The sequence below is a fragment of the Chiloscyllium plagiosum genome, chromosome 14 (assembly GCF_004010195.1).
Source record: "Chiloscyllium plagiosum isolate BGI_BamShark_2017 chromosome 14, ASM401019v2, whole genome shotgun sequence".
NCBI classification, from domain to species: Eukaryota; Metazoa; Chordata; class Chondrichthyes; order Orectolobiformes; family Hemiscylliidae; genus Chiloscyllium; species Chiloscyllium plagiosum.
The window spans coordinates 41231985-41258972 of NC_057723.1; the positions used below are offsets into that span (position 1 = coordinate 41231985).

At 41.1% G+C, this 26988-nt stretch overlaps 1 protein-coding gene across 4 annotated transcripts in view; it reads right to left on the bottom strand.

The window, feature by feature from the left end:
* The window catches only part of LOC122556673 (nuclear factor NF-kappa-B p105 subunit-like), a 151293-nt gene that overhangs the window by 69311 nt on the left and 54994 nt on the right, over window positions 1–26988 (bottom strand). For 2 of the 4 annotated variants that reach the window (XM_043703692.1, XM_043703689.1), the window contains exons 1-2: window positions 17143–17245; window positions 449–539 (exon numbers count right to left, since the gene is read on the bottom strand). In XM_043703692.1, the coding sequence (XP_043559627.1) occupies window positions 449–539; window positions 17143–17190 (139 nt within the window). In that variant the 5' untranslated portion in view covers window positions 17191–17245. Of the gene's footprint in view, window positions 1–448; window positions 540–10480; window positions 10951–17142; window positions 17246–26988 lie in introns of those variants that run through there. The other 2 variants (XM_043703691.1, XM_043703690.1) reach the window with 2 other exon arrangements.

A 26988-nucleotide genomic window follows, 5' to 3' on the forward strand; every position in this document is an offset into this window, starting at 1 on the left:
TTTCCACTATTCATTTTGTGGAGACAGCAATGAACAATCATTCAAATATCAGAAATTGCTGGAGAAAAAGGAGAGTTAACACTTTGAATCCAGTGATCGTACTTCGAAACTCACTTGACCAGAAACATTAACTCTGCTTTCTCTACACAGATGCTGCCAGTTTTGAATTTCTCCAGCAATTTCTTTCTGTTTTTGTTTCAGAATTCCAGCATTGACAGTTCTTTATTTTGTTTTATATTAATCATTCAAGTATGTTTACCACAAAATGTCAGAGACAGCTATCTGATTTCATTATTGGCGAGACTTGTGTCAGTAACTAGGTAAGAAAGTCTGAAACATGCCTAGTGAAGGAAATTCCCCTTATCTTTGTGACGATGCTGTCTGTCTCCATATGCTATAAACAGTAAACATTCCTTGTCATCCAGTAATAACAATAGTAGTCACTTACTGAAATGTGGAGCAGGATCTGAATAGTTCAAATCTTGACAGTTGAGAACAAAGTCAATGTCTGCACTATTGTAGTGATTCATACTCTCCATCTATTAAAAAAAGTCAATATAGTTTTATACAGATTCAAAATGTTAAGTGTTTTGCACGATACATCCTTTTAAATATTACAACATAAATTTTTATTAATGTTGATATAAAAATGCTAGCCAACCATAAACTAATGACTGACCATGACAGGGTGTTTTATGCAATCTATTTGACATTCATATGATGGATTCTGTCAGTTCCGTCAAACAAATTTGCAAGGCATCTAATTAGATTGAACACTTGCTTTTTGATCCATGACTCTGCATTGCTAACAGAGATGTGCAGATCCTGCAGTTCCAACTGCCTGTTCACTGGCAGTAGTCGGACAAGCATAGCGACAGAAGTCCAAGTTGTGGAAAGAGATCCAAAATTACAGCAATTAACAGTATTTACAGAAGCCTTTGAAAGGATGTGTCATTGTATGGGGAGATTTGAGACAGGGTCAATTGTTGGAAGAATCAGGGAAAACTATACACAAAGGTTATTGAACAATAGTTTGATCAGAAGCTAATATTATAATGGTTTTACTTTGTGCTTTGTCAGCTGTTTCTTCACAAAATGTGACTGCCTTTTATAATTCCATAACCAGGGTGATGTTACAATGACATTGCGCAATGATGGTGTTATACCATATGCTCAAATAGAATTGGTTGTGTAAGTTTTTTGATGCAAGACATCATAGCATTAAGCATCAATTAACTTGGTTGGCTAGATGGTTGATGTGTTATTCAGATTAATATCAAAATGTAGGTTTAATTTTCATTATAGTGGAGATAGACTTAATTCCTCCCTCCTTCGAGCATGGTATGCATTAAGTTCTGTAGCCAATTGTTTCTCTCACAGAAATGCCTATGTTACTTCGTGTCATAGAATCAATAAAAGGAATGGACTGAACAAAATTCCAAAATAAAGCTGCAATGTCTTCACCTTAACAAGTTTCATTGTCCCATTAAATCCAGGAGTTTGAGCACTGGCTGCAGGCACCCTGACACAATAGGGTGTGCCTGTCTGCTGTACTCCTTTAGGCCCTTTCCTTTATTTGTTTTCATTCTGGCCTTAAAGCCATCACTTCACAATTTTAGCAGCTCCAGATGCTCAGCAAGTTTAAATTAGCAGTTTTTTCTCCTGAGGATGGTTGGTGAGGTGGGGGGGTAAAGATCCGCCTTGCCTGGGGGTATGGCACAGAGCCCAGCCCAGCAGACCAGTTAGATCACCACCATCTTGGATCTCTCAAGTTTCATTTTCATTGCAATGCTAATTCAATGCTAAGCAAGCACTCCACCTCAGGAAGGGAATCATGTTAACCACTGAGCAGCATTTCGGAGTAATTTTTTTCTTGCATTTGTTAAAGGTTTGAAAGGTCAATGCAGCAAACCTATAAAAGCTCAACTGAAACAAAAGCTGCTACTTGTAACAAGCACGATATACACACCATATCATGAAATAACTCAGTGCTGAAGTTTTTCTTACACCTGCCCTTTCATTACAGAATTGTTAAGTTAAGACGGGTGTTTTTTTGCCCATTGTGTCTGCACCAGAAATATCAAGAATTATACGTTTTTTTTCACAATCAGCCAAATGCAATCAACATACAGTCTATCAAAGGTTTCTTTAAAAACATTTTGACCAATTTGGATTTTAATTTCTATCATAGATTTTTAACCATTTGGTGTAAATGCAAACCAATACTTTGGGTATTATTCATGCTATATGATCCAAATAAAGTCATCCAGATTTCTCATGTTTAATACAGAAGAACATGGGTCTTTTCTAACTCTTCTCCTCGCTGACTGAAATACACTTTCAATAGGTTCTTTACATTTGTTATGAAGACTATACATTTGACAAGAGTATTAAAGCTTCCTCCTTCAGTCACATCCTCCATATCAGATTTTATTGTTTCAGATGAATAAAATCAATGGGGCTTTGTTCTTTTGATCCAAGTCATTTTCTAATTTCTTAAAGAGATGTGTCACAGCGTTCTGCACACATTAATTTTCTTTCCACTGATATTTCAAAAGTGGAGCCTTCATTTTCACTTCTTTACAAATTTTTCAAATATTTGTTTACAGTCTTGTTTTTCAATTCCTTTTGAAGTTTGTTGATCAATTCATTCATATTAGCAACTGCTCCAACCAGTTCAGTTGCTTTTATTACAGATTTATGCAAAAACTCTTACACAGGTTTGACAACTGCACGTGGGTGTTCTGTTCATTTTGGAACTTTGTTCTCATGGTTACTGATGGTTCCTTAGTCACTTTCAATTTACTCATCCACAACTAATCCCATTCCTTAAGATTTTCTGTAGCTTCTTTTACAGACAGTATCTGCATTTACATATCACACATTCTCATCATTCCTGTGCGCCAGATTGGAGTTCAAAACTTTCAATGGTCCAAATATTATTGAGTTCCAACAGTTCTTCAAGTTGAGTTTGTAATTCAACCCACTGTTCACATTCATCAGCAATTTCACATGTTCAAGGTTTTTTTTAATGATACTTCATGGAGCCTTCTGTTATTTGAAGGTCATCACATTTTAATTGAAGATTTATCTCAATTGAATTTGCTTCCAAACAAATCATTCAAATTTACTTCTTGTCATCAATCCTCAAGTATCTTCACAGGTTCTCATTTTCCATTTGCAAACTCAACTTCAATACATGAAAGATGGTGTTCTACAATGCCCAATTTTCCTTTAGTATAGCCTTGTTCCTTTCTTTCTTCATTCTTGGCTCTTGCTTTCTTTCCTCATCTCTTTCTTTCATTGCCGAACTCTCTCTCCCTGGAGTTCAAGTTCAAATTTTACTCATTTCACTTTCAAGTTTACAGTTTCTCATTTTTTATCCCTTTTGATTTCATGCTGAATTATGCTGGTTATTGATATTTGCAGATGAATTCTAGTTAACCTAAGCTCTGTTCTCGCTGGTTTGGACTCTTCTCCTTACAATCCAAGTTGCTGTGCTATTACCATAACTACCTCTGCTCTCTTAGGCACTTGGTTTAATATGTACCCACTGCCTTTCTGTGAATGCTATTAACCTAGTCTTGGGTAGTTCTTGCAAAGTACACAGGTCTAAATCTTGCCTTTCCAGAAAAGTCATAGCAATAGACAAAGGCATTTTTTCGTTTTCAATATGGAGTGTAAAATTCACTAGAAAATCTTAACTCAATCTCAGCAAGTTCCAACACTTTTAGTTGTATTTGGATTTCAAATGCTGCAAGAACTTCTAAATTACGTTTGCATGCAGATTAGACCACCAAATTTGAGTTATGACCTGGCTAGGGACAGTTAACTATTTTTTAAAGTATGGAAATGTGCTAAGTAAGAGAGTAAAGAACAATGATTCTTTGTTTGTGAATTTTCTGACACAATACAGCCATCACCTGCGGTCTCTAGCAATTTGATTTACTCCATGTGACATTAAGAAATGGCTGGAGGCACTGAAGGGGCTATGGGCCCTGACCACATTCTGGCAATAGTGCTGAAGACTTGTGGTCCAGAATGTGCTATGCCCCTTATCAAGCAGTTCCAGTACAACTACAACATTGGCATCCATTCAACAACAGGAATGCACGGTGCCTAAAAAGCGAGATAAATCTAACCTAGATAAGTACCATTCCATTAGTCTACTCTCAAACAGTAGCAAAGTGATGGAATGGATAACAACTCCAGGGCGTTGATAGTGGAGAATTTAACAATAGTAATGTCATTGAATATCAAGGGGCGATGGTTAGATTCTCTCATTTTGGAAGTGGTCATTGCCAGGCACTTGCATAGTGCAAATGTTACTTGTTGCTTTTCAATCCTAACCTCAATGGTGTCAAGGTTTTGCTATGTATGGAGATGAATTGCTTCAGTATATGAGGAGTCAGGAAAGATGCTGAACATTGTTCTGACCGAGTTCCAGAATGCTACCAAATTAAAAATAGTATTCTGATCAGGAAGTGGAGACTTCCTCCTAGGCCTGTGGACAAAAAGTGGGTCGGCAGATTGTGGTGCCAAAAAAATACAATCTAGAGATATTGAGGATTGGCCATGAAATTCGCACGGCTGGACATGTTGGGATTTGGAAGACCCAAGCATGTAATTTGATATTCTAACTGGCCATGCCTCCACAAGGACTTAGTGCAATTTAATAAAATGCACTTAACATTTTAGATTGCGGGAAACCTCCAAACTGCAATAAAACTAACACCCCACTTCCCATTCAGATTTTGGGGAACTATTTAATAGGTTGTTGATAGACTGGGTGGGACCCCAGCCAAAAACATAAAAGGGGACACCCATATATCCTCACTATTCTAGATGTGGCTGCCCAGTTTCTGGAAGCCATTCACTGGAGAAACATTTCTGTCAAGACAGTGGTGGAGAAGCTAAACTCATTACCCAATATGGATTACCAGTGAGATCCAGTTGAATCAACATGTCAACTTTACATCAAAACTTTTCACAATAATATGGGTATATAACACAGGGTTATATGGGTATATAAAGGTTTCAGCTTGTCAATTACAGTCACAGGGAGCTTCAGAATCTCACCATCAGAGCCTCAGCACGATGATCAGGGTATGCTACCATAAATATCCTAGTGACCATGATAAAGGATTGGGATTTCTCTTGTTTGCCATCTGGAAATCACACACTTAATCACAAAATTTTAAATGGTTCAGAAGGATGTCATTCAGCCTGTCATATCTGTACTGTGTCCACCAGTTTCATTCCCACTGAATTTGTTTATGGTCAAGAGGTAAGAGGTCCTCTAAAATTAATTTTAAAAGCATTATTAGAGTAAGGGGTTGAATCTTCAATGTTAGACTACAAATCAATGTTCTGAGAGCAAATCACAAGAGTCTGTAATGTGACTTAGCAGTACGTTAAAACTCATAAATAACCATGAATAAATGGGCAAATGAACAGGCAAGATTTGAACATTTTAGCCAGGGGACTATATAATATTGTTACCTCTGCACTTCAGTGCTTCATATAGAATAGACAAGATGATTGATGAGGTGAATTATTTGATTGATGTCTCAGAGCACCAGAAAAAAAGTTGGCTGTGTCACATTAACATGTTAAAACAAACCAGATGCTAGGAGCTGGATAAGCAAGGCCTGTTAGGTAGTGAGGGCACTGGTGGCTGAAAGACACAGGGGTATAAAACAGATAGAGACCTTGACAATTGCCAAATAGGATGTCATACCATCCAATTATTTAACACTGAACTATTAGGGATAATAGACACCGTGTTCTCATATTTTGATGCAGACCAGATATTTTGAATCTGGACACAGTACAGAAATGACAGGCTGACTGACATCCTTCTGACCATTTAAAATTTTGTGATTAAGTGTGTGAATTCCAGATGGCAAACAAGAGAAATCCTAATCCTTTATCATGGTTACTAGAATATTCATGGTAGCATACCCTGATCATCGTGCTGGGGCTCTGATGGTGAGATTCTGAAGCTCCCTGTGACTGTAATTGGCAAGCTGAGACCTTTAGCTGTGTCACATACCCAGATTATTGTGAAAACATTTTGACGTAAAGTTGACATGTTGACCATTAGGGAGGACATCTAATGAGGCTGCTCACTTAATTTATAGAGCTCTCTAGGAACAAAACATAATGCACAACCTAAACCTAATGATGTGGATAAAGAAGAGTGCCTCTTATAGTGCAGCATCCATGTCATCAAGGTCCTGAGAAACAGGCCTTAATGAAATTGAGATCTAATACATGTTGGAAAATCATCTGGTTGAACTCAGTCAAAGTAGTTGGAGATCCACAGTTGTGCTAGTGCTCAGGCCTGATGGTTCAGTAAGATTCTGGATAGACTACAGAAAAGTCAATGCAAAACCAAGGTAGGCTCCTATCCAATTCCTTGCCTGGAAGACTACATTGACAATGTTGGAAATGTCATTTTGCACCTAGACATTTCTGCTGAAGGATATAGGTAGGCTCCCTTTATACTCCAAGCTAAATAACTCTCAGCCTTTGTCACACCAAATAACCTTTTTCAATGTCATGTTTTGCCATTTGGACTAAAAATATATGGTTCAGCCATTTTCCAGAGTCTAATGAATCAAGTAATACTTGGCATTCCTAATTGTGTTATGCAACTTTATAATAGACCTGTTTCCAGAGACACTTTGAAAGATTACTTGGAACAGCTTGAAATCCTTTTGAAAGAGTACAATCATCTGATTTCATGGTAAACCTTGTCAAAAAACAAATTTTAAAAATCTTAGGTAGCCTTTCTATGGCCGAGGCAAGTACAGCAAAGAACAGCGAAAGTATAGCATTGATGGATTTCTTTATCCCTAGGACCAAACAGAAAATCACATGGTCTTCAAGGATGTGTGGTTTCTACTACAAGTTTGTACCAAACTTCAGCACTTCTGTTCCATTGACAGAGTTGTTGTTACAGAAAATAACAAAGCTTTCATGATCAAGCTTGTGCCATGTATCAGATTGAGAGACTGAAAGCCATTTTAATTAATGAATTGCTCCTAGCCGCCGTAAATTTCACTAAACCTTTTAAGATAGTGATTAATATAAGTGAATAGCATGTAGGTGTTGTCCTGCTTCAAGAAGATGGGTCAGGCATAGAACGGCCAATGGGATACTTCTTAAAAAATTAAACCTACATCATACAGATATACTTCTTTGGAGAAAGAGATTATGGGACTGCTACTGGTTTTAAAAACGTTTACGTATATGTCCACCATGAAAACAGGGAGACACTGGTATGTACTAATTATAACCCCTTAACTTTGAAACATTCAAAAACTAGAACGCCAAACTATTCTGATGAGGTCTGCTGTTGCAAACTTATCACTTAAAGATTTTCCACATTACAGGAGATAATAATGTAATTTCTAACGCTTTGTACAGAATTTAACATGGTCAGGTTGTGAGTTTGCTCACTGGACGCTGAACCAACAACCAGCAGAACGAATGTCATATACAAAATACATTGTATTGAACAACAAACATTACATTGAACAGACGGGAAGGAAAGTAGCCACCAGGATACATGCGAACCAACTAGCCACTAAAAGACATGACCAACTATCACTAGTATTCGTACTCACAGATGAAGAGGGACTCTAGTTTGACTGGGACAATACATCCATCCTGGGACAGGCTAAACAATGCCAATGGGAATTCTTGCATGGGAATTCAATGCATGGGAATTCCTAGAGGCCTAGCATTCAAACCAGAACTCCATTAACAAATGCATTGACTTGGATCCCATTTACCAACCTCTCAGAAAAAGAACCAGAAGTGACAACACCACCACATCAGACCAAGACACAAAAATAGCAAACAGGACAGAACATCAGTGCTTTATCAGAGGCTTACTGATGATGTTACCGCACTCCCAGGTCCCTTTGTACTTTGGCTTTATGAATTTTCTCACCGTTTTAAAAATAGTCCTTACCTGTGTTCTTTTTTCCAAAGTGCAAGACAAAGGCAACTCAGCAAGCAACCTTACAACCTGATCCAAAACTCTTCTCCAAAATTGCAAACTTAACATTGCTCCATTGTTCCAAAGTTCCAAAATGGAGAAAAAGCATGATAGCATTACTTAGACTTGGATGAAAGAATGAAGGAGTGCACATGTGTTTCTTGTATTTTTATGTTTCCTTACGTTGTAATAACTTATTATGAAATATATCTAAGCTATGTTTCATCTCTCCTAAGGATGGAGGTGTAATGAAGAGATGTGATCCAAATATTAATGTTTAAAAGTTTGTGTCCATATAAATAAACCTTGAACTTTTAAATTAAGTACAACCGCTACAATGTTTACTATGTAAAGAGCAGGAAGGTTGACCATACGACCATAAGAAATAGGAGTCAAAGTAAGGCCATTTGACCCATGAGTCCACTCTGCCAATAGATCATGGCTGATGGGCATTTCAATGCTACTTACCCACACTCTCCCCGTATCCCTTAATTCCTTGCGAGATTAAGAATTTATCAATCTGTCTCTTGAAGACATTTAACATCCCGGCCTCCACTGCGCCCCATGGCAGTGAATTCCACAGGCCCATCACTCTCTGGCTGCAGAAATATCTCCTCATTTCCGTTCAAAATTGACTCCTTTTAATTCTGAGGCTGTGCTCATGAATCCTAGTATCCCTGCCTGATGGAAACAATTTCCCAGCATCCACCTTTTCTAAGCCATGCATTATTTTGTAAGTTTCTATTAGATCTCCCCTCAACCTTCTGTACTCTAACAAATACAATCTCAGGATCATTGTATGTTAGACCTACCACTCCAGGGATCATCCATGTGAATCTCTGCTGGACATACTCCAGTGCCGGTATGTCCTTCCTGAGGTGTGCGGTCCAAAACTGGACACAGTTATCTAAATGGGGCCTAACCAGAGCTTTATTAAATCTTAGTAGCACCTCACTGCTTTTACATTCCAACCCTCTTGAAATAAATGACAACATTACATTTGGTTTCTTAACCACCGACTCAACCTGCAAGTCAACCTTTAGAGAATCTTATACTAGCACTCCCAGATCCCTCTGTACTTTGGCTTTATGAATTTTCTCACCGTTTTTAAAATAGTCCTTACCTGTGTTCTTTTTTCCAAAGTGCAAGACCTTGTATTTGCTCACATTGAATTTCATCAGCTATTTATTGGACCATTCTCCTAAACTGTTTAAATCTTTCTACAGCCTCCCCACCTCCTCAGAATTACCTGCACATGCACCTAACTTCGTACCATTGGCGATCTTCACCAGAATGCCCCAAGTCTCTTCATCCAGATTATTTATATATAAAGTGAACAGCTGGGGCCCCAACACTGAATCCTGCAGGACACCACTTGTCAACAGCTGCCATTCCGAGAAACAACCTTTTATCCCAATTCTCTGCCTTCTGTCAGATTGCCAATCCTCAATCCACACCAGTAGCTCACCTTGAACACCATGGGCCCTCACCTTACTCAGCAGCCTCCCATGAGGCACCTTATCAAAGGCCTTTTGGAAGTCTAGGTAGATAACCTACTTGTTACCTATTCAAAGAATTGTAACAGGTTTGTCAGTCACAACCTCCCATACCAAATCTATGCTGACTTGTTCTAGTTCAACTCTGCACTTCCAAGAATTTAGAAATCTCATCCTTAACGATAGAGTCTAGAATTTTACTTACAACCGAGGTTAGGCTAATCGGCCCATATTTTTCCATCTTTTTTCTTGATCCTTTCTTGAACAAGAGGGTTACAATAGTGATTTTCCAATAATCTGGAACTTTCCCTAACTCCAGTGTTTTTTGGAAGATTACAACCAATGCCTCTGCTATTTCCTCAGCCACCTCCCTCAGAAATTTAGGATGTAGCCCATCCAGGCCAGGAGGTTTATCTGTTTTTAGACCTTTTAGCTTATCAAGTACTTTCTCCTTTGTAATGACCACCATACTCAACTCTGCCCTTTGACTCTCCTTAATTGTTGGGATATTACTTATGCCTTCCACTGTGAAAACTGACACAAAGTATTTATTAAGTTCTTTAGCTTTTTCCTTATCTCCCATCACTAGCCTTCCTGCATCAATTTGGAGCAGTCCAATGTCTACTTTTGCCTCTCATTTGTTATATATTGAAAGAAACTTTTACTATCATTTCAGTAGGTGGCACGGTGGCACAGTGGTTAGCACAGTGTCAGAGACCTGGGTTCAATTCCCCTCAGGCAACTGATTGTGTGGAGTTTGCACATTCTCCCTGTGCCTGCGTGGGTTTGCTCCGGTTTCCTCCCACAGTCCAAAAGATTAGGTGAATTGGCCATGCTAAATTACCTGTAGTGTTAGGTGAAGGGATAAATGTAGGAGAATGGGTCTGGGTGGCGGGTCGGTGTGGACTTGTTGGGCTGAAAGGCCTGTTTCCACACTGTAAGTAATCTAATCTAATATTACTGGCTAGCTTACCTTCATATTTGATTCTCTCCTTGTTATCCTCTGCTTGTTTTTGTAGTCTTCCCAATCTTCTGATTTCCCAGCTCTCTTGGCAACTTTATAAGCTCTCTCTTTTTCTGTGATACATTTCCTGAGTTCCTTCTTCAGCCATGGTTATCTAATGCCCCACCCGGGTAATCTTTCTTTTCTCTGTACTGTGTCCTCAATTACACCCAGAAACTCCTGCCACTGTTGTTCTACTGCCTTCCCCACTACGCTCTGCTTCCAGTCAATTTTCGTCAGTTTCTCTCTCATGCCCCTGTAATTATCTTTATTTCCATCATTACATCATTACATCTGATTTTACCTTCCCTCTTTCGAACTACACCCTGAATTCTACCATCTTATGATAGCTGCCTCCTAAGTGTTCCCTGACTTAAGACCTTTTATAAAGTCTGGCTCGTTACATAGCACCAAGTTCAGAATACCTGCTCCCTTGTGGGCTCCATCACCAGCTGTACCAAAAAGCCATCCTGTAAGCATTCCATGAATTCCCTTTCTTTGGATCCACTGGCAACATTATTCACCCAGTCCATTTGCATACTGAAGTCCCCCATGATCACCGTGACCTTATCTTTCTGACATGCCCTATCTATTTCCTGGTACATCTTGCAACCCCTGGTCCTGACCACTGCTGGGAGGTCTGGGCATAACTCCCATTGTCGTTTTTTTGCCTTTGTGGTTCCTCAACTCCACCCACACAGACTCCACATCATCTGACCCTATATCATTTAATGCCATAGATTTAATTTCATTCTTAACTAATAGGGCAACCCCGCCCCCTCTGCTCACCACCTTGTCGTTTCGATAAGTTGTAAATCATCTTTTCGATAAGTTGGATGGACTTAATCAGTCTGCAGGACTTTCAGAGAGAGAGATGACATAGCCCAGTTAGTGCAATAAGGCAACTTTTTTAATACAGAAAGCATTTGTCTTGCCAAGAAAGCAACAACCCATTGTTTCCCCTCTCTTTCTTTGCAATTTCTCTCAGCAAAAGTGTGAAAGCTAAAAACCCAGCAGTAATCTATACTGTTCAAGGTGCATTTTTGGAAAGGTTTTTGGAATCTATCCCACCATCTTCAGAAATGCTCCAGGAAGAAACCCCAGTGCTAGCAGCTTGTGTGTGCAGAATAACTTTGGACACGAAACACCTTCTGGAACAATCTGTGACTTTAATTTTTTTCACAAGTTTATCATTTACTCGGCCAAAATAATTTAAAATTAACATGTTGCAGAATCTTTATCCCCAAACTTCCAAGTGTGTTGTTATGCATACTTGTACTTTCAGAAAGGGAGATATGGATATTCACATAATCCAGTATGTTTGTCAATAATCTTTGCATATGTTTATTTTAATTTTTTGGTCTTCATTAAAGGACCATAATTGATTTGTTATCAATACTGAACTTGATAGAGACTGAGACCTATATCAATGGCCATTTCATCAACCTGGTTATGGTTAATATTTGTTGTGACCCCTTGAGGATTGGGACTAGCAAAGGAAACAGTTCTTCTCTCTGACTCAGAGGTAGAAGACAGAGGATAGTGGTGGAGGGTTGGTTTTTCAGCCTGGAGTCCTGTGACCAGTGCAGTGCCACAAGGATCGGTGCTGGGTCCTCTACTGTTTGTCATTTACATAAATGATTTGGATGTGAGCATAAGAAGTAGATTTAGTAAGTTTGCAGATGACACCAAAATTGGAGGTGTAGTGGACAGCGAAGAAGGTTACCTCAGATGACAACAGGATCTTGATCAGATGGGCCAATGGGCTGAGGAGTGGCAGGTGGAGTTTAATTCAGATAAATGTGAGGTGCTGCATTTTGGGAAAGCAAATCATAGCAAGACTTAATGGTAAGGTCCTAGGGAGTGTGGCTGAACAAAGAGACCTTGGAATGCAGGTTCATAGCTCCTTGAAAGTGGAGTCACAGGTAGATAGGATAGTGAAAAAGGCATTTGGTATGCTTTCCTTTATTGGTCAGAGTATTGAATAGGATGAGAGGGGAAAGATATAAAAGAGACCTATGAGGCAACTTTTTCATGCAGAGGGCGGTACGTCTATGGAATGAGCTGCCAGAGGAAGTGGTGGAGGCTGGTACAATTGCAACATTTAAAAGGCATTTGGATGGGTATATGGATAGGAAGAGTTTGGAGTGATATGGGTCGGGTGCTGGCAGGTGGTACTAGATTGGGTTGGGATAACTGGTCTACATGGGCGGGTTGGACCGAAGGGTCTGTTTCAGTGCTGTACAACTCTATGACTGCATGACTCTGACTCCAACATCAGTCGTAACATCATTGTATATCTTTTCTTTCTCTGGACATGCAGACCAATTTGTGCATTAATAACATGTGTCACAAATACACGATTTATTTTCAAGGAAGACTTGATCCAATTACTTTAAATACAGAGTCATAGAGTCATAAAGATGTGCAGCATGGAAACAGACCCTTTGGTCCAACCCGTCCATGCTGTCCAGATATCCCACACCAATCAAGTCCCACCTGCCTGCATCTGATCCATATCCCTCCAAACCCATCCTATTGATATACCCATCCAGATGCCTTATAAATGGTGCAATTGTACAAGCTTCCACCACTTCCTCTGGCAGCCCATACCACACACGCACCACCCTCTGTGTGAAAAAGTTGCCCCTTAGGTCTCTTTTACATCTTTCCCCTGTCACCCTAAACCTATGCCCTCTAGTTCTGGACTCCCCCACCTCAGGGAAAAGACCTCATCTATTTACCTAATCCATGCCCCTCACAATTTTATAAACCTCTATAAGGTCACCCCTCAGCCTTCAATGCTTCAGGGAAAATGGCCCCAGCCTATTCAAACACGCCCTATAGCTCAAATCCTCCAACCCTGGCAACATTCTTGTAAATAATTTCTGAACCCTTTCAAGTTTCACAACATCCGTCCGATAGGAAGGAGACCAGAATTGCACGCAATATTCCAACAGTGGCCTAACTAATGTCCTGTACAGCTGCAGCATGACCTTCCACCTCTGTACTCAATACTCTAACCAATAAAAGAAAGCATACCAAATACCTTCTTCACTATCCTATCTACCTGCAACTCCACTTTCAAGGAGCTATGAACCTGCACTCCAAGATCTCCTTGTTTAGTAACACTCCCTTACCATTAAGTGTGTAAGTCCTGCTAAGATTTGCTTGCAAATGCAGCATCTCATATTTATCTGAATTAAACTATATCTGCCACTTCTCAGCCCATTGGTTCATCTGATCAAGATCCCGTTGTAATCTGAGGTAACCTTCTTCACTGTCCACTACACCTCCAATTTTGGTGTCATCTGCAAACTTACTAACTATACCTCTTATGCTCACATCCAAATCATTGATATAAATGACGAAAAGTAGAGGACCCAGCACTGATCCTTGTGGCACACCACTGGTCACAGGCCTCCAGTCTGAAAAACCCTCCACCACCACCCTCTGACTTCTGCCTTTGAGCAAGTTCTGCATCCAAATGGCTAGTTTTCCCTGTATTCCATGAGGTCTAACCTTGCTAACTAGTTGCCCATGGGGAACCTTGATGAATGCCTTACTGAAGTCCACATAGATCACATCTACCGCTCTGCCCTTATCAATCCTCTTTGTTGCTTCTTCAAAAAACTCAATCATGTTTGTGAGACATGATTTCCCATGTACAAAGCCATGTTGACTATCCCTAATCAGTCCTTGCCTCTCCAAATACATGTACATCCTGTCCCTCAGGATTCCCTCAACAGCTTGCCCACCACTGACATCAGGCTCACTGGTCTATAGTTTCTGGGTTGTCCTTACCACCTTTCTTAACCAGTGGCATCACGTTAGCCAATGTCCAGTCTTCTGGCACCTCACGTGTGACTATAAATGATACAAACATCTCAGTATGAGGCCCAGCAATCACTTCCCCAGCTTCTCACAGAGTTCTAGGGTACACCTGATCAGGTCCTGGGGATTTATCCACTTTAAAGCATTTCAAGACATCCAGCAATTCCTCCTCTGAAAGACAGAAATTTTGCAAGGTGTCACCATCTATTTCCCTACATGCTTTAAATTCCATGTCCTTTTCCACAGTAAACACTGATGCAAAATACTCATTTAGTATCTCCTCATCTCCTGCGACTCCACACAAAGGCCACCTTGCTGATCTTTGAGGGGCCCTATTCTCTCCCTAGTTACCCTTTTGTCCTTAATGTACTTGTAAAAAGCCTTTGGATTCTCCTTATCTCTATTTGCCAAAGTTATCTCATGTCCACTTTTTGCTCTCCTGATTTCCCTTTTAAGTATACTCCTACTGCCTGTATACTCTTCTCAGGATTAATTTGATCTATCCTGTTTGTACTTGACATATGCTTCCTTCTTTTTCTTAACCAAACCCTCAATTTCTTTAGTCATCCAGCATTCTCCATACCTACTAGCCTCTAACAGGAATATACTGTCTCTGCAATCTTTCTATCCCATTTTCCAGCCATCCCTTTACTTGTGAACATCTGCCCCCAATCAGCTTTTGAAAGTTCTTGCCTAATACCTCAAAATTGGCCTTTCTCCAATTTAGAACTTCAACTTTTAGATCTGGTCTATCTTTTTCTATCACGATTTTAATATTATTAGAATTATGGTCGCTGGTCCCAAAGTGCTCCCCACTGACACCTCTGTCACCTGCCCTGCCTTATTTCTGAAGAGTAGGTCAAGATTTGCACCTTCTCTTGTAGGTACATCCATATATGGAATCAGAAGACTTTCTTGTACACACTTAACACATTCTTCTCCATCTAAACTCTTAACACTATGGCAGTCTCAGTCTATGTTTGGAAAGTTAAAATTCCCTACCATAACCATGGGCAGCACGGTGGCACAGTGGTTAGCACTGCTGCCTCACAGCGCCAGAGACCCGAGTTCAATTGCTGTACCTAATTGTCAGTATTTAAGGTATATAATGATGTCACTAAGATCTGCATAATCCTTTTCTGCACTAAACATCAACAGCTTGGTTGCATTCACAGAGTGAGATGCTACATAACTTAAACAGAGAGACCTACATTAAGGTGATTCACTTTTCCTCCAGTCATAATACCCATGGAATAGGAGGCACTGGAGACTCTGAGGGCAAAATTGGTGGGATAAAGCATTTGAAGATTTTGTAAGAGTCTGTAGAGTTTGCCAACTCTGAGCATCCAACTCCCTCATGTGAGGAACAACAGCCTTCCACCAAGCATGTTGAAGATAGTGTGAAGTATTTATATTTAGTGACACAATCTGAATACAACAATAACACTCCAGAGTAGCCTGGAATCCCTTCAGTATAATCTTTGCGTCCACAATAAAGAAATTGATAAGTGAACAGCAAAATGTACAAATGAACGTATTCATCTGAATGATATAATTTTCTGATATTACTGTTTTGCCATTAAAAATGGTACAATAATAATAATGGTATGAGTGCTACAGCTCTTTAATAAACTACAAACCAAAAATTATCTTGCAACTCTGCACTTTGTTTCAATCTTAAAACCTTTCATGGAATTTATGACTTTTTGCTAGAGATTGCAGACATATTTTTAATTATTTAAAAAGACAGTGCACAAATTTCTTAATTTAGAGAAACACCAAAATGCTTTATGTTATTAGTAGGCTGCAACTCTGCTCACTTGTTCAGTCACTTCCTTGAGTAATGTTTACTATTTGCAAGGCAGTTATAAAGCAGAAGTGAAACCTTAACATAAAATTGTGGTAACAAACTAAAGATTGCCACCTGGCATAAAGAATTAAATGAACTTTTAAAATTTGCTGCTAATGGATTTTTGTGACAAAAGGACATGGATGCAAGTTGATACGAAACACCTTTCATCTATAAACATACAAAGAGGTTGATTATTGATCACTGGCCTTGATAACAATAAACTGCCTGCAATTTTGAGGCTATAGCATTTGTATTGGACTAGTGAGCTGAACAAGACAAACAGATGTTCCACGAGAGCTCATCAGATTAAGGCTGACTAATGTTGGGCTCCCCACCTCGCAGTAAGATTAGTCTGGGGTGGGTGGTTGCGAGGGAGTTGTTCTGGGCAGCAACATTTCAAAATGTTTTGTGGTTGAGTGGTGTACATTTGCTCTGTTTGATTCCACAAAAATAATTTCGAACCTGCATTAGCTGGGTTTCTGTCTGACTATCATCTGTGGAATTTATCAGAGAGTGCTACTAATCTTATTCTTACCCTCCCATCTCAATGTTAAGGTCAATTTTCCCCTGCAGAAATTGTCCCCAAATGTGCACTTTTGTTTATGAAATCATGAATCTGCAGCGACAAATGCGAAAGTAATGTTGCTCTCTTTAAGCGGTTGTAAAAAAAGATGTTTTCCAAAACCACGTAGGTCAAAAGTCCAACTACATGACATGAAGAAACCAAATACCAACATCATACAGTTTTCATGTTTAAAATTCACAACTACACAAAAACTGGCACCAATATTGGACTTTAAAAATATCTTCATTGCCTGTATAATGTCGCATAAAATACACAAATACCAATGAATTAAAAGAGTAATCAACCATTTATTCTGACACAATTCTATTCCATTACACAACTACATTTGTCTGTAACTTAAACCAAAAAATTATACAATACCTTTGTAAAATTAAGGAATGTGCAGACTTTTAAGCTGGTAGAATTCATCAGTTGTGCAAAGTCTCGAATCACTGTCCATCCTAACCACCTAAGCCAAATGGCGGTTATGATTTCTGTTAAGCAAATTAATTTGCCGTTTCAAAATATAATTGGCTGAAAGATGTAAAGGCAGACATGCTTCGATAGCAACAGGATATTTCTGTCAATGATGTTATCTGACAAAGAATTCAATGGACTTTCAGGTTCAGATAGAAATGTATCTGTTTATAAATATATATTAATATCATTATCAAAAGGAAAACAAATAGTCTTATTTAATTTTTCATTGAAATTACTCAGTGACAAAATTGATTCTTATTTCAAAGCTGTTTTATTTATTTCTGTATAGTGCTTTATTACAATAAATACATTTTTTTCTTAGCTATCCAATCATGGCATTACCTAATTGTGGCTTTTCCTATCCTGGCAACTTATTCTTCACAATAGTGTATAGAGTCATAGAGATGTACAGCATGGAAACAGACCCTTCGGTTCAGCCTGTCCATGCCGACCAGATAGTCCAACCCAATCTAATCCCACCTGCCAGCACCCGGCCCGTATCCCTCCAAACCCTTCCTATTCATATACCCATCCAAATGCCCTTTAAATGTTGCAATTGTACCAGCCTCCACCACTTCTTCTGGCAGCTCATTCCATGCATGTACCACTCTCTGTGTGAAAACGTTGCCCCGTAGGTCTCTTTTATATCTTTCCACTCTTACCCTAAACCTATGGCCTCTAGTTCTGGACTCCCCTCCCACCCCAGGGAAAAGACTTTGTTTGTTTATCCTATCCATGCCCCTCACAATTTTATAAACCTCTATAAGGTCACTCCTCAGCCTCCAAAGCTCCAGGGAAAACAGCCCCAGCCTGGTCAGCCTCTCCCTATAGATCAAATTCTCCAACCCTGGCAACACCCTTGTAAATCTTTTCTGAACCCTTTCAAATTTCACAACATCTTTCTGCTAGGAAGGAGACCAGAATTGTACGCAATATTCCAACAGTGGCCTAACCAATGTCCTGTACAGCCGCAACATGACCTCCCAACTCCTGTACTCAATACTCTGACCAATAAAAGAAAGCACACCAAACGCCTTCTTCACTATCCTATCTACCTGCGACTCCACTTTCAAGGAGCTATGAAACTGCACTCCAACCTCTTTATTATCAGCAACACTCCCTTGGACCTTACCATTAAGTGTTTAAAATCAACTGGGAGAAAGTGAGGACTGCAAATGCTGGAGACCAGAGTTGAAAAGTGTGGTGCTGGAAAAGCACAGCAGGCCAGGCAGCATCTGAGGAGCAGGAGAATCGACGTTTCGGGCATAAGCCCTTCTTTAGGAATGAGGCTGGTGTGCCAAGCGGGCTGAGATAAAAGGTGGGGTTGGGGATATTTGGGGGAGGGGCGCTGGGAATACGATAGGTGGAAGGAGGTGAGGGTGAGGGTGATAGGCCGGGGGTGGGGGCGGAGAGGTCGGGAAGAAGATTGCAGGTCAAGAGGTTGGTGCTGAATCCGGGGGTTGGGACTGAGATAAGGTGGGGGGAGGGGAAATGAGGAAACTGGAAAAATCTACATTCATCCCGTGTGTTTGGAGGGTTCCTAGGCAGAAGATGAGGCGCTCTTCCTCCAGGCGTCGTGTGGCCAGGGTCTGGTGATGGAGGAGGCCAAGGATCTACATGTCCTTGGCGGAGTGGGAGGGGGAGTTAAAGTGTTCAGCCACGGGGCAGTTGGGTTGGTTGGTGCGGGTGTCTCAGCGGTGTTCCCTGAAACATTCCACAAGTAGGCGGCCTGTCTCCCCAATGTAGAGGAGACCACAGACCTGACGAGAGAGTCGCGGAGGGAGTGGTCTCTCCGGAACACTGATAGGGGTGGGGAGGGAAATATATCCCTGGTGGAGGGGTCTATTTAGAGGTGGCGGAAATGATGGAGGATGATACGATGTATCCGGAGATTGGTGGGATGGAAGGTGAGGACCAGTGGGGTTCTGTCCTGGTGGCGATTGGAGGGGCGGGGTTCAAGGGCGGAGGTGCGGGAAGTGGAGGAGCTGCAGTGGAGAGCATCGTCGACCACATCGGAGGGGAAATTGCAGTCTTTGAAGAAGGAGGCCATTTGGGTTGTTCGGTATTGGAATTGGTCCTCCTGGGTGCAGATGCGGTGGAGGCGAAGGAATTGGGAATATGGGATGGCATTTTTACAGGGGGCAGGGTGGCAGGAGGTGTAACTAGATAGCTGTGGGAGTTGGTCAGTTTATATTAAATGTCTGTGTTGAGTCGGTCACCCGAGATAGAAATGGAGAGGTCTAGGACGGGGAGGGAGGAGTCTGAGACGGTTCAGGTAAATTTGAGGTTGGGGTGGAAGATGTTATAAAGTGGATGAACTGTTCAACCTCCTCGTGGGAGCACGAGGTAGCGCCAATACAATCATCGATGTAGCGGAGGTAAAGGTGGGGGATGGTGCCAGTGTAGCTGCGGAAGATGGACTGTTCCACATATCCGACGAAGAGGCAGGCATAGCTGGGGCCCATGCGGGTGCCAATGGCTACTCCCTTGGTTTGGAGGAAGTGAGAGGATTGGAAAGAGAAGTTGTTAAGAGTGAGGACTAGTTCAGTCAATCAAAGGAGGGTGTCAGTGGAAGGGTACTGGTTGGGTCGGCGGGAGAGGAAGAAGCGGAGGGATTGGAGGCCTCCGTGATGGCGGATGGAATCCGACAAAGAGGCAGGCCTAGCTGGGGCCCATGCGGGTGCCCATGGCTACTCCTTTGGTTTGATCCAACGAAGAGGCAGGCATAGCTGGGGCCCACGCGGGTGCCCGTGGCTACTCCTTTGGTTTGGTCCAATGAAGATGCAGGCATAGCTAGGGCCCATGCAGGTGCCCATGGCTACTCCTTTGGTTTGGTCCGCCCAAGAGGCAGGCATAGCTGGGTCCGCCGAAGAGGCAGGCATAGCTGGGTCTGACGAAGAGACAGGCATAGCAGGCATAGTGTTTAAGTGCTGCTAAGATTTGCTTTCCCAAAATGCACATCTCGCATTTATCTGAATTAAATTCCATCTGCCACTTCTCAGCACATTGGCCCATCTGATCAAGATCCTATTGTCACCTGAGGTAATCTTCTTTGCTGTCCACTACACCTCCAATTTTGGTGTCATCTGCAAATTTACTAACTGTATCTCTTTTTCTCGCATCCAAATCATTTATGTAAATGACAAAAAATAGAGGACCCAGCACCGATCCTTGTGACACTCCACTGGTCACAGGCCTCCAGTCTGAAAAACAACCCTGCACTACCAGCCTCTGTCTTCTACGTTTGAGTCAGTTCTGTATCCAAATGGCTAGTTCTCCCTGTATTCCATGAGATCTAACCTTGCTAACCAATCTCCCATGGGGAACCTTATCGAACGCCTTACTGAAGTCCATATCGATCACACCTACCGCTCTTCTCTCATCAATCCTCTTTGTTATTTCTTCAAAAAACTCAATCAAGTTTGTGAGACATGATTTTCCACACACAAAGCCATGCTGACTATCCCTAATCAGTCCTTGCCTCATGATTCCCTCCAACAACCTCCCCACCACTGACATCAGGCTCACTGGCCTATAATTCCCTGGCTTGTCCTTACCACCCTTCTTAAACAGTAGCACCACGTTAGCCAACCTCCAGGCTTCTGGTATTTCACCTGTGACTATCGATGATATAAATATCTCAGCAAGAGGCCCATCAATCACTTCCCTTTCTCTAGCTTCGAGGGTACACCTGATCAGGTCCTGGGTATTTATCCACTTTTAAGCGTTTCAAGACATCCAGCATTTCCTCCTCTGTAATCTGGACATTTTGCAAGGTGTCACCATCTATTTCCCTACACTCTATATCTTCCACATCTTTTTCCATAGTAAATACTGATGCAAAATATTCGTTTATTATCTCCCCCATTTTCTGCGGCTCCACACAAAGGCCGCCTTGCTGATCTTTGAGGAGCCATATTCTCTCCCTAATTACCCTTTTGTCCTTAATGTATTTGTAAAAACCTTTTGGATTCTCTTTAATTCGATTTGCCAAAGCTATCTCATGTCCCAGTTTTGCCCTCCTGATTTCCCTCTTAAGTATACTCCTACTGTCTTTATACTCTTCTAAGGATTCACTTGGTCTACCCTGTCTATACCTTACATATGCTTCCTTATTTTTCTTAACCAAACCCTCAATTTCTTTAGTCATCCAGCATTCCCTATACCTACAGCCTTTCGTTTCACCCTAACAGAAATATACTATCTCTGGATTCTCATTATCTCATTTCTGAAGGCTTCCCATTTTCCAATCATCCCTTTACCTGCGAACATTTGCCCCCAATCAGCTTTTGAAAATTCTTGCCTAATACCGTCAAAATTGGCCTTTCTCCAATTTAGATCTGGTCTTTCCTTTTCCATAACTATTTCAAAATTAATAGAATTATGGTCGCTGGCCCCAAAGTGCTCCCCTACTGACACCTCAGTCACCTGCCCTGCCTTATATCCCAAGAGTAGGTCAAGTTTTGCACCTTCTCTAATAGGTACATCCACATTCTGAATCAGAAAATTTTCTCGTACACATTTAACAAATTCCTCTCCTCTAAACCCTTAACACTATGGCAGTTCCAGCCTATGTTTGGAAAGATAACATCCCCTACCATAACCACCCTATTCGTACAGATAGCTGAGATCTCCTTACAAGTTCATTTCTCAATTTCCCTCTGACTATTAGGGGGTGTATTATACAATCCCAGTAAGGTGATCATCCCTTTCTTATTTCTCAGTTCCACCCAAACAACTTCCTTGGATGTATTTCCAGGAATATCCTCCCTCAGCACAGCTGTAATGCTATCCCTTATCAAAAATGCCACTCCCCCTCCTCTCTTGCCTTCCTTTCTATCCTTCCTGTATCATTTGTTCCCTAGAACATTAAGCAGCCAGTCCTGCCCATCCCTGAGCCATTTTTCTGTAATTGCTATGATATCCCAGTCCCATGTTCCTAAGCATGCCCTGAGTTCATCTGCCTTCCCTGTTAGGCCCCTTGCATTGAAATAAATGCAGTTTAATGTATTAGTCCTACCTTGTCCCTACCTGCCCTGACTGTTTGACTCGCTTCTGTTCTCAACTGTGCCAGAATCAGATTGATCTCTTTCCTCAATATCTCCCTGGGTCTCCCCCGTCCCCCCTCCCCCAACCTTATTAGTTTAAATCCGCCCGAGCAGCTCTCGCAAATCTCCCTGCCAGTATAATAGTCCCCTTCCAATTTAGGTGCAATCCATCCTTCTTGTACAGGTCACTTCTACCCCAAAAGAGATTCCAATGATCCAAAAATGTGAATCTTTCTCCCATACACCAGCTCCTCAGCCATGCATTCATCTGCTCTATCCCTCTATTCTTGACCTCACTAGCTTGTAGCACTGGGTGTAATCCAGATATTACTATTCTTGAGGACCTCCTTTTTAAATTCCTAACTAACTCGCTGTAATCTCCCTTCAGAATCTTAACCTTTTCCCTTCCTATGTCGTTGGTTCCAATGTGGACAATAACCTCTTGCTGGCCCTTCTCCCTCTTGAGAACTTTCTGCACGCTTTCTGAGACATCGTTGATCCTGGCACCAGGGAAGCAACACACCATTCTGATTTTTCACTGCTGGCCACAGAAACATCTGTACCTAGAGAATCCCCTAACTCAATTGATCTCTTGGAACCCAACGTACCCCTTGTTGCATTAGAGCCAGTCTCAATACCAGAAATTTGGCTGTTCGTGGTACGTTCCCTTGAGAATCCATCACCCCCTACATTTTCCAAAACAGCATACTTGTTTGAAATGGGGATAGCCACAGAAGACTCCTGCACTATCTGCCTATCTCCCTTACCTTTCCTGGAGTTAACCCATCTATGTGACTGTATCTGAGACATCCCCCCCTTCCGATATCTGCCATCCATCACATACTGTTGCTGTTGCAAATACCCCGTTGTTTCTAACTGTCCCTCCAACCGATCCATTCGATGTGATAAAATTAACAACCAACAGCATTTATTGCAGATATAATAATCCGCAGTAACCCTTTAACTCTTTTTGTACTCCCACATCTGACAAGAAGCGCATATCACTCTACTAAAGGCCATTTTTGCTCCTTCACAATCTACAGACCCAGAAAATAACACTGTCTTTTTCCTCTACAAAACACTGCCCTAGGTTAAATTAATAGTTATAGCTTATATTTTAAGTTTAATCAAGAGACATATCTAAAAAAAATCAACAAAGAACCCACTCTACTAACGACCGCAGACTTTCTGTAGGCCACACTTAAAAAATTCACTTATCTGTTTCTGTGCTGTGAACTTCACCCAAATAGTTCTTCCAAGATCAGTTGTAAATTTCACTGTTTGTTAATTTTTCCAGATACACTCCGATGTCCAGCGATACATGAATTCAAACAGCAAAGGCAGTAACTGTACAGGTTCACTGCTGTGTCAGTTTCTTTCTCTCTCTCTCTCCTGCACTGACCTCACCATGTGCTTCCTTTGTTTGTTCTTCTCCCTTTTAAAACTGTTGTTGCTTTGACATGTTTTTCCAAAGTTCCAAAACAATGCAACAGCATATAAAACAGTAATTGCTGCTCCTGGAATTCAAGGAAATCACCTCCAACACCTAAAATACCTCAAAAAAGGAGCATCTGTTATAGCCAGAAATTTTTCCTGTCCTCCATCTTGGATTACCCAGAAGTATATGATAATATCACTTTATAGATGCTTTTAATGGCATATAATGCCTTTTACTGGGAGACCCTTTTATACATGTTATAGTTTTCCTTTTACTTCCCTCTCTGTTATAAGGTCTTTGACTTCAGCCAGTTGTCAACCTACAGCTAGCTGGCCTTCTTCTGCTTTCCTTGCAACCTCTCTTTTAAGTAAAAAAAATTGACCCTACTGGCACAATCTGCTTCTGATTCTCTGCCTAATATATATTTGGAATTAAACCCAATTTACCAAACACCAGTTAAGTTATTCTTCCATGTTATGGTTACATGTGGATGCAGTTGATTCCAAACTTTGTATTTGTCCTCTTTCCAGTCAGTTTTGCTATATCTGTCTTGTGTTAAATTTAACATTTAGGGAGAATTTTAGTCATGGTAAGGGACTGTCCACTGCCATTCTGTCTCCAAATTTCTACTCCACACTATGGAGCTAAATTAGATAACCCTTGAACTCAGGCATGGGATTGAGATATGTGATTATTCTACTTCTGGTTGAAATGTTATAGCCAAACTTTGTGCTGCCTGCTCATTTCCATGGTTTTGGTGTGCAGACCCAGGTTTAATACACTGTTGAGCAATTGTTGGCAACAGCAAATGGCTCAATTTTATGACAGACTGGCGTTACTTAATTGTAGAATGTACCTCTTAAAGGTGAGGGACTGGAAGTGACTGTAACATTGTAAAAGCTTGAGTAAGAACTCAAGAGTTTGAATAAAACATGATGCAACAGACAAGAGTATGCCACCAGATTTTGACCCAAGTGAACAACTTACTCATACGGTGGAAAGTTGATCTAATTCCTGGGACAGGAAGGGGCAGGTGGCATGATGCAACTGTATTACATTCTTGGAAGTTTAATGGAAGGTTGGTAAGCATTGGGAAGCCTTTTGGCATATATTTGTTGTCATGCTTCATTAAAAGATAATCTCGTGAGAATTAAGTACACCTTTCCAATTATCATCCAGTACAGATGAGAAATGAATTCTAACTCCCTTATATGCATGGAACTGGCAATATAATGACCATTCAACATACATGACTAAAGTAAAGTTTAACGTATATTTACAAGTGAAATGCATCAATACAATGAATGGACACTTATGCCACCTTCATGCCATTAGAACTCTTAGATTGAATCTTAGTGTTTTTTCGGCATAGTGTCAATTTCCTCAAATTTCATGGAGGATTTCTCTCCTCAAGTCCTAGCAAGATCTCTCACCATATCTTGCCAAACTTGCCGCATTAACTACCTATTAACACCCTGCCCCTATTGCACTCCTCTCACTCAATTCTAGCCCCAATGAACCACTTGCCATTCCCAGAACTCCTCACTCATCGAATATCCATTGTAAGACCAGCATCTGATATCAACATGCACCCAAAAAAGTGTTGACAATGCAGTGTTGCCCAAGCAGCAGCCACAAAATTGTGCTGGTTACAAAACATAGCCAGGGTGCTTTAAACTCTGTTGTACTTTCTCTCACTAGGCTCTAAAGTTCATCTGTTTAACCACCAGGCCACACAATTCACCTCTCCTTAGTTACATTCTGGCTAAATATTCTCTCTAAGTCACAGCTATTCTGGCCCCAGTGTCCACAGTAGATCCATATCTTGTCATTGTAAAGTAGTAGAACATTAGTAGCACAGTGGTTAGCAGTGTTGCCTCACAGCGCTAGAGAGCCGGGTTCGATTTCTGCTCTCAGGCAACTGTCTGTGTGGAATTTGCACATTCTCCCCGTGTCTGTGTGGGTTTCCTCTGGGTGCTCCGGTTTCCTCCCACAGTCCAAAAAATGTGCAAGTTAGGTGAATTGGCCATGCTAAATTGCCTGTAGTGGTATGTGTAGGGGAATGGGTCTGGGTGGGTTGCTCTTCGGAGGGTCAGTGTGGACTTGTTGGGCCGAAGGGCCTGTTTCCACACAGTAAGTAATCTAATTACACACTGGCAAGCAATTAGACAATTCCAAACATGAACTTTTACTTACAGCCAGCAAAAGTAAACACAAATAAAATGAATAGAAGGCTGTTGTTCACCGCAACAGTGCAGACTAAATACTGACATCATGACCACAACTGTCTGCCGCATCCAGCTCTCATCTGTTGGTACCAGGTTTCAATCAGGTCTTGTAATGCCTTGTACAGCCCGATGCAGTTGAGCTCTCCATTTCACAGAGAGCTTCCTCCTCCCAAGCATCCTCTCCCTCGTCCTTGGAAGACTGTTTCCATTTCCCAGCTGCTCAGCATTTATCACATAGTCTCATTGCCTGCTCCAAATGTGCAGAGCACAATATGCCAGGATAAATTGGAGAAAGGCCAATTTTGACTGTATTAGGCAAGAACTTTCGAAAGCTGGAGGCAGATGTTCGCAGGTAAAGGGACAGCTGGAAAATGGGAAGCCTTCAGAAATGAGATAACAAGAATCCAGAGAAAGTATATTCCTGTCAGGGTGAAAGGGAAGGCTGGTAGGTATAGGGAATGCTGGATGACTAAAGAAATTCAGGGTTTGGTTAAGAAAAAGAAGAAAGCATATGTAAGGTATAGACAGGATAGATCGAGTGAATCCTTAGAAGAGCATAAAGGAAGTAGGAGTATACTTAAGAGAGAAATCAGGAGGGCAAAACGGGGACATGAGATACCTTTGGCAAGTAGAATTAAGGAGAATCCAAAAGGTTTTTACAAATATATTAAGGATAAAAGGGTAACTAGGGAGAGAATAGGGCTCCTCAAAGATCAGCAAGGCGGCCTTTGTGTGGAGCCACAGAAAATGGGGGAGATACTAAATGAGTATTTTGCATCAGTATTTACTGTGGAAAAGGATATGGAAGATATAGAGTGTAGGGAAATAGATGGTGACATCTTGCAAAATGTTCAGATTGCAGAGGAGGAAGTGCTGGATGTCTTGAAACAGTTAAAGGTGGATAAATCCCCAGGAATTGATCAGGTGTACCCGAGAGCTCTGTGAGAAGCTAGAGAAGTGATTGCTGGTCCTCTTGCTGAGATATTTGTAGCATCGATAGTCACAGGTGAGGTGCCGGAAGACTGGAGGTTGG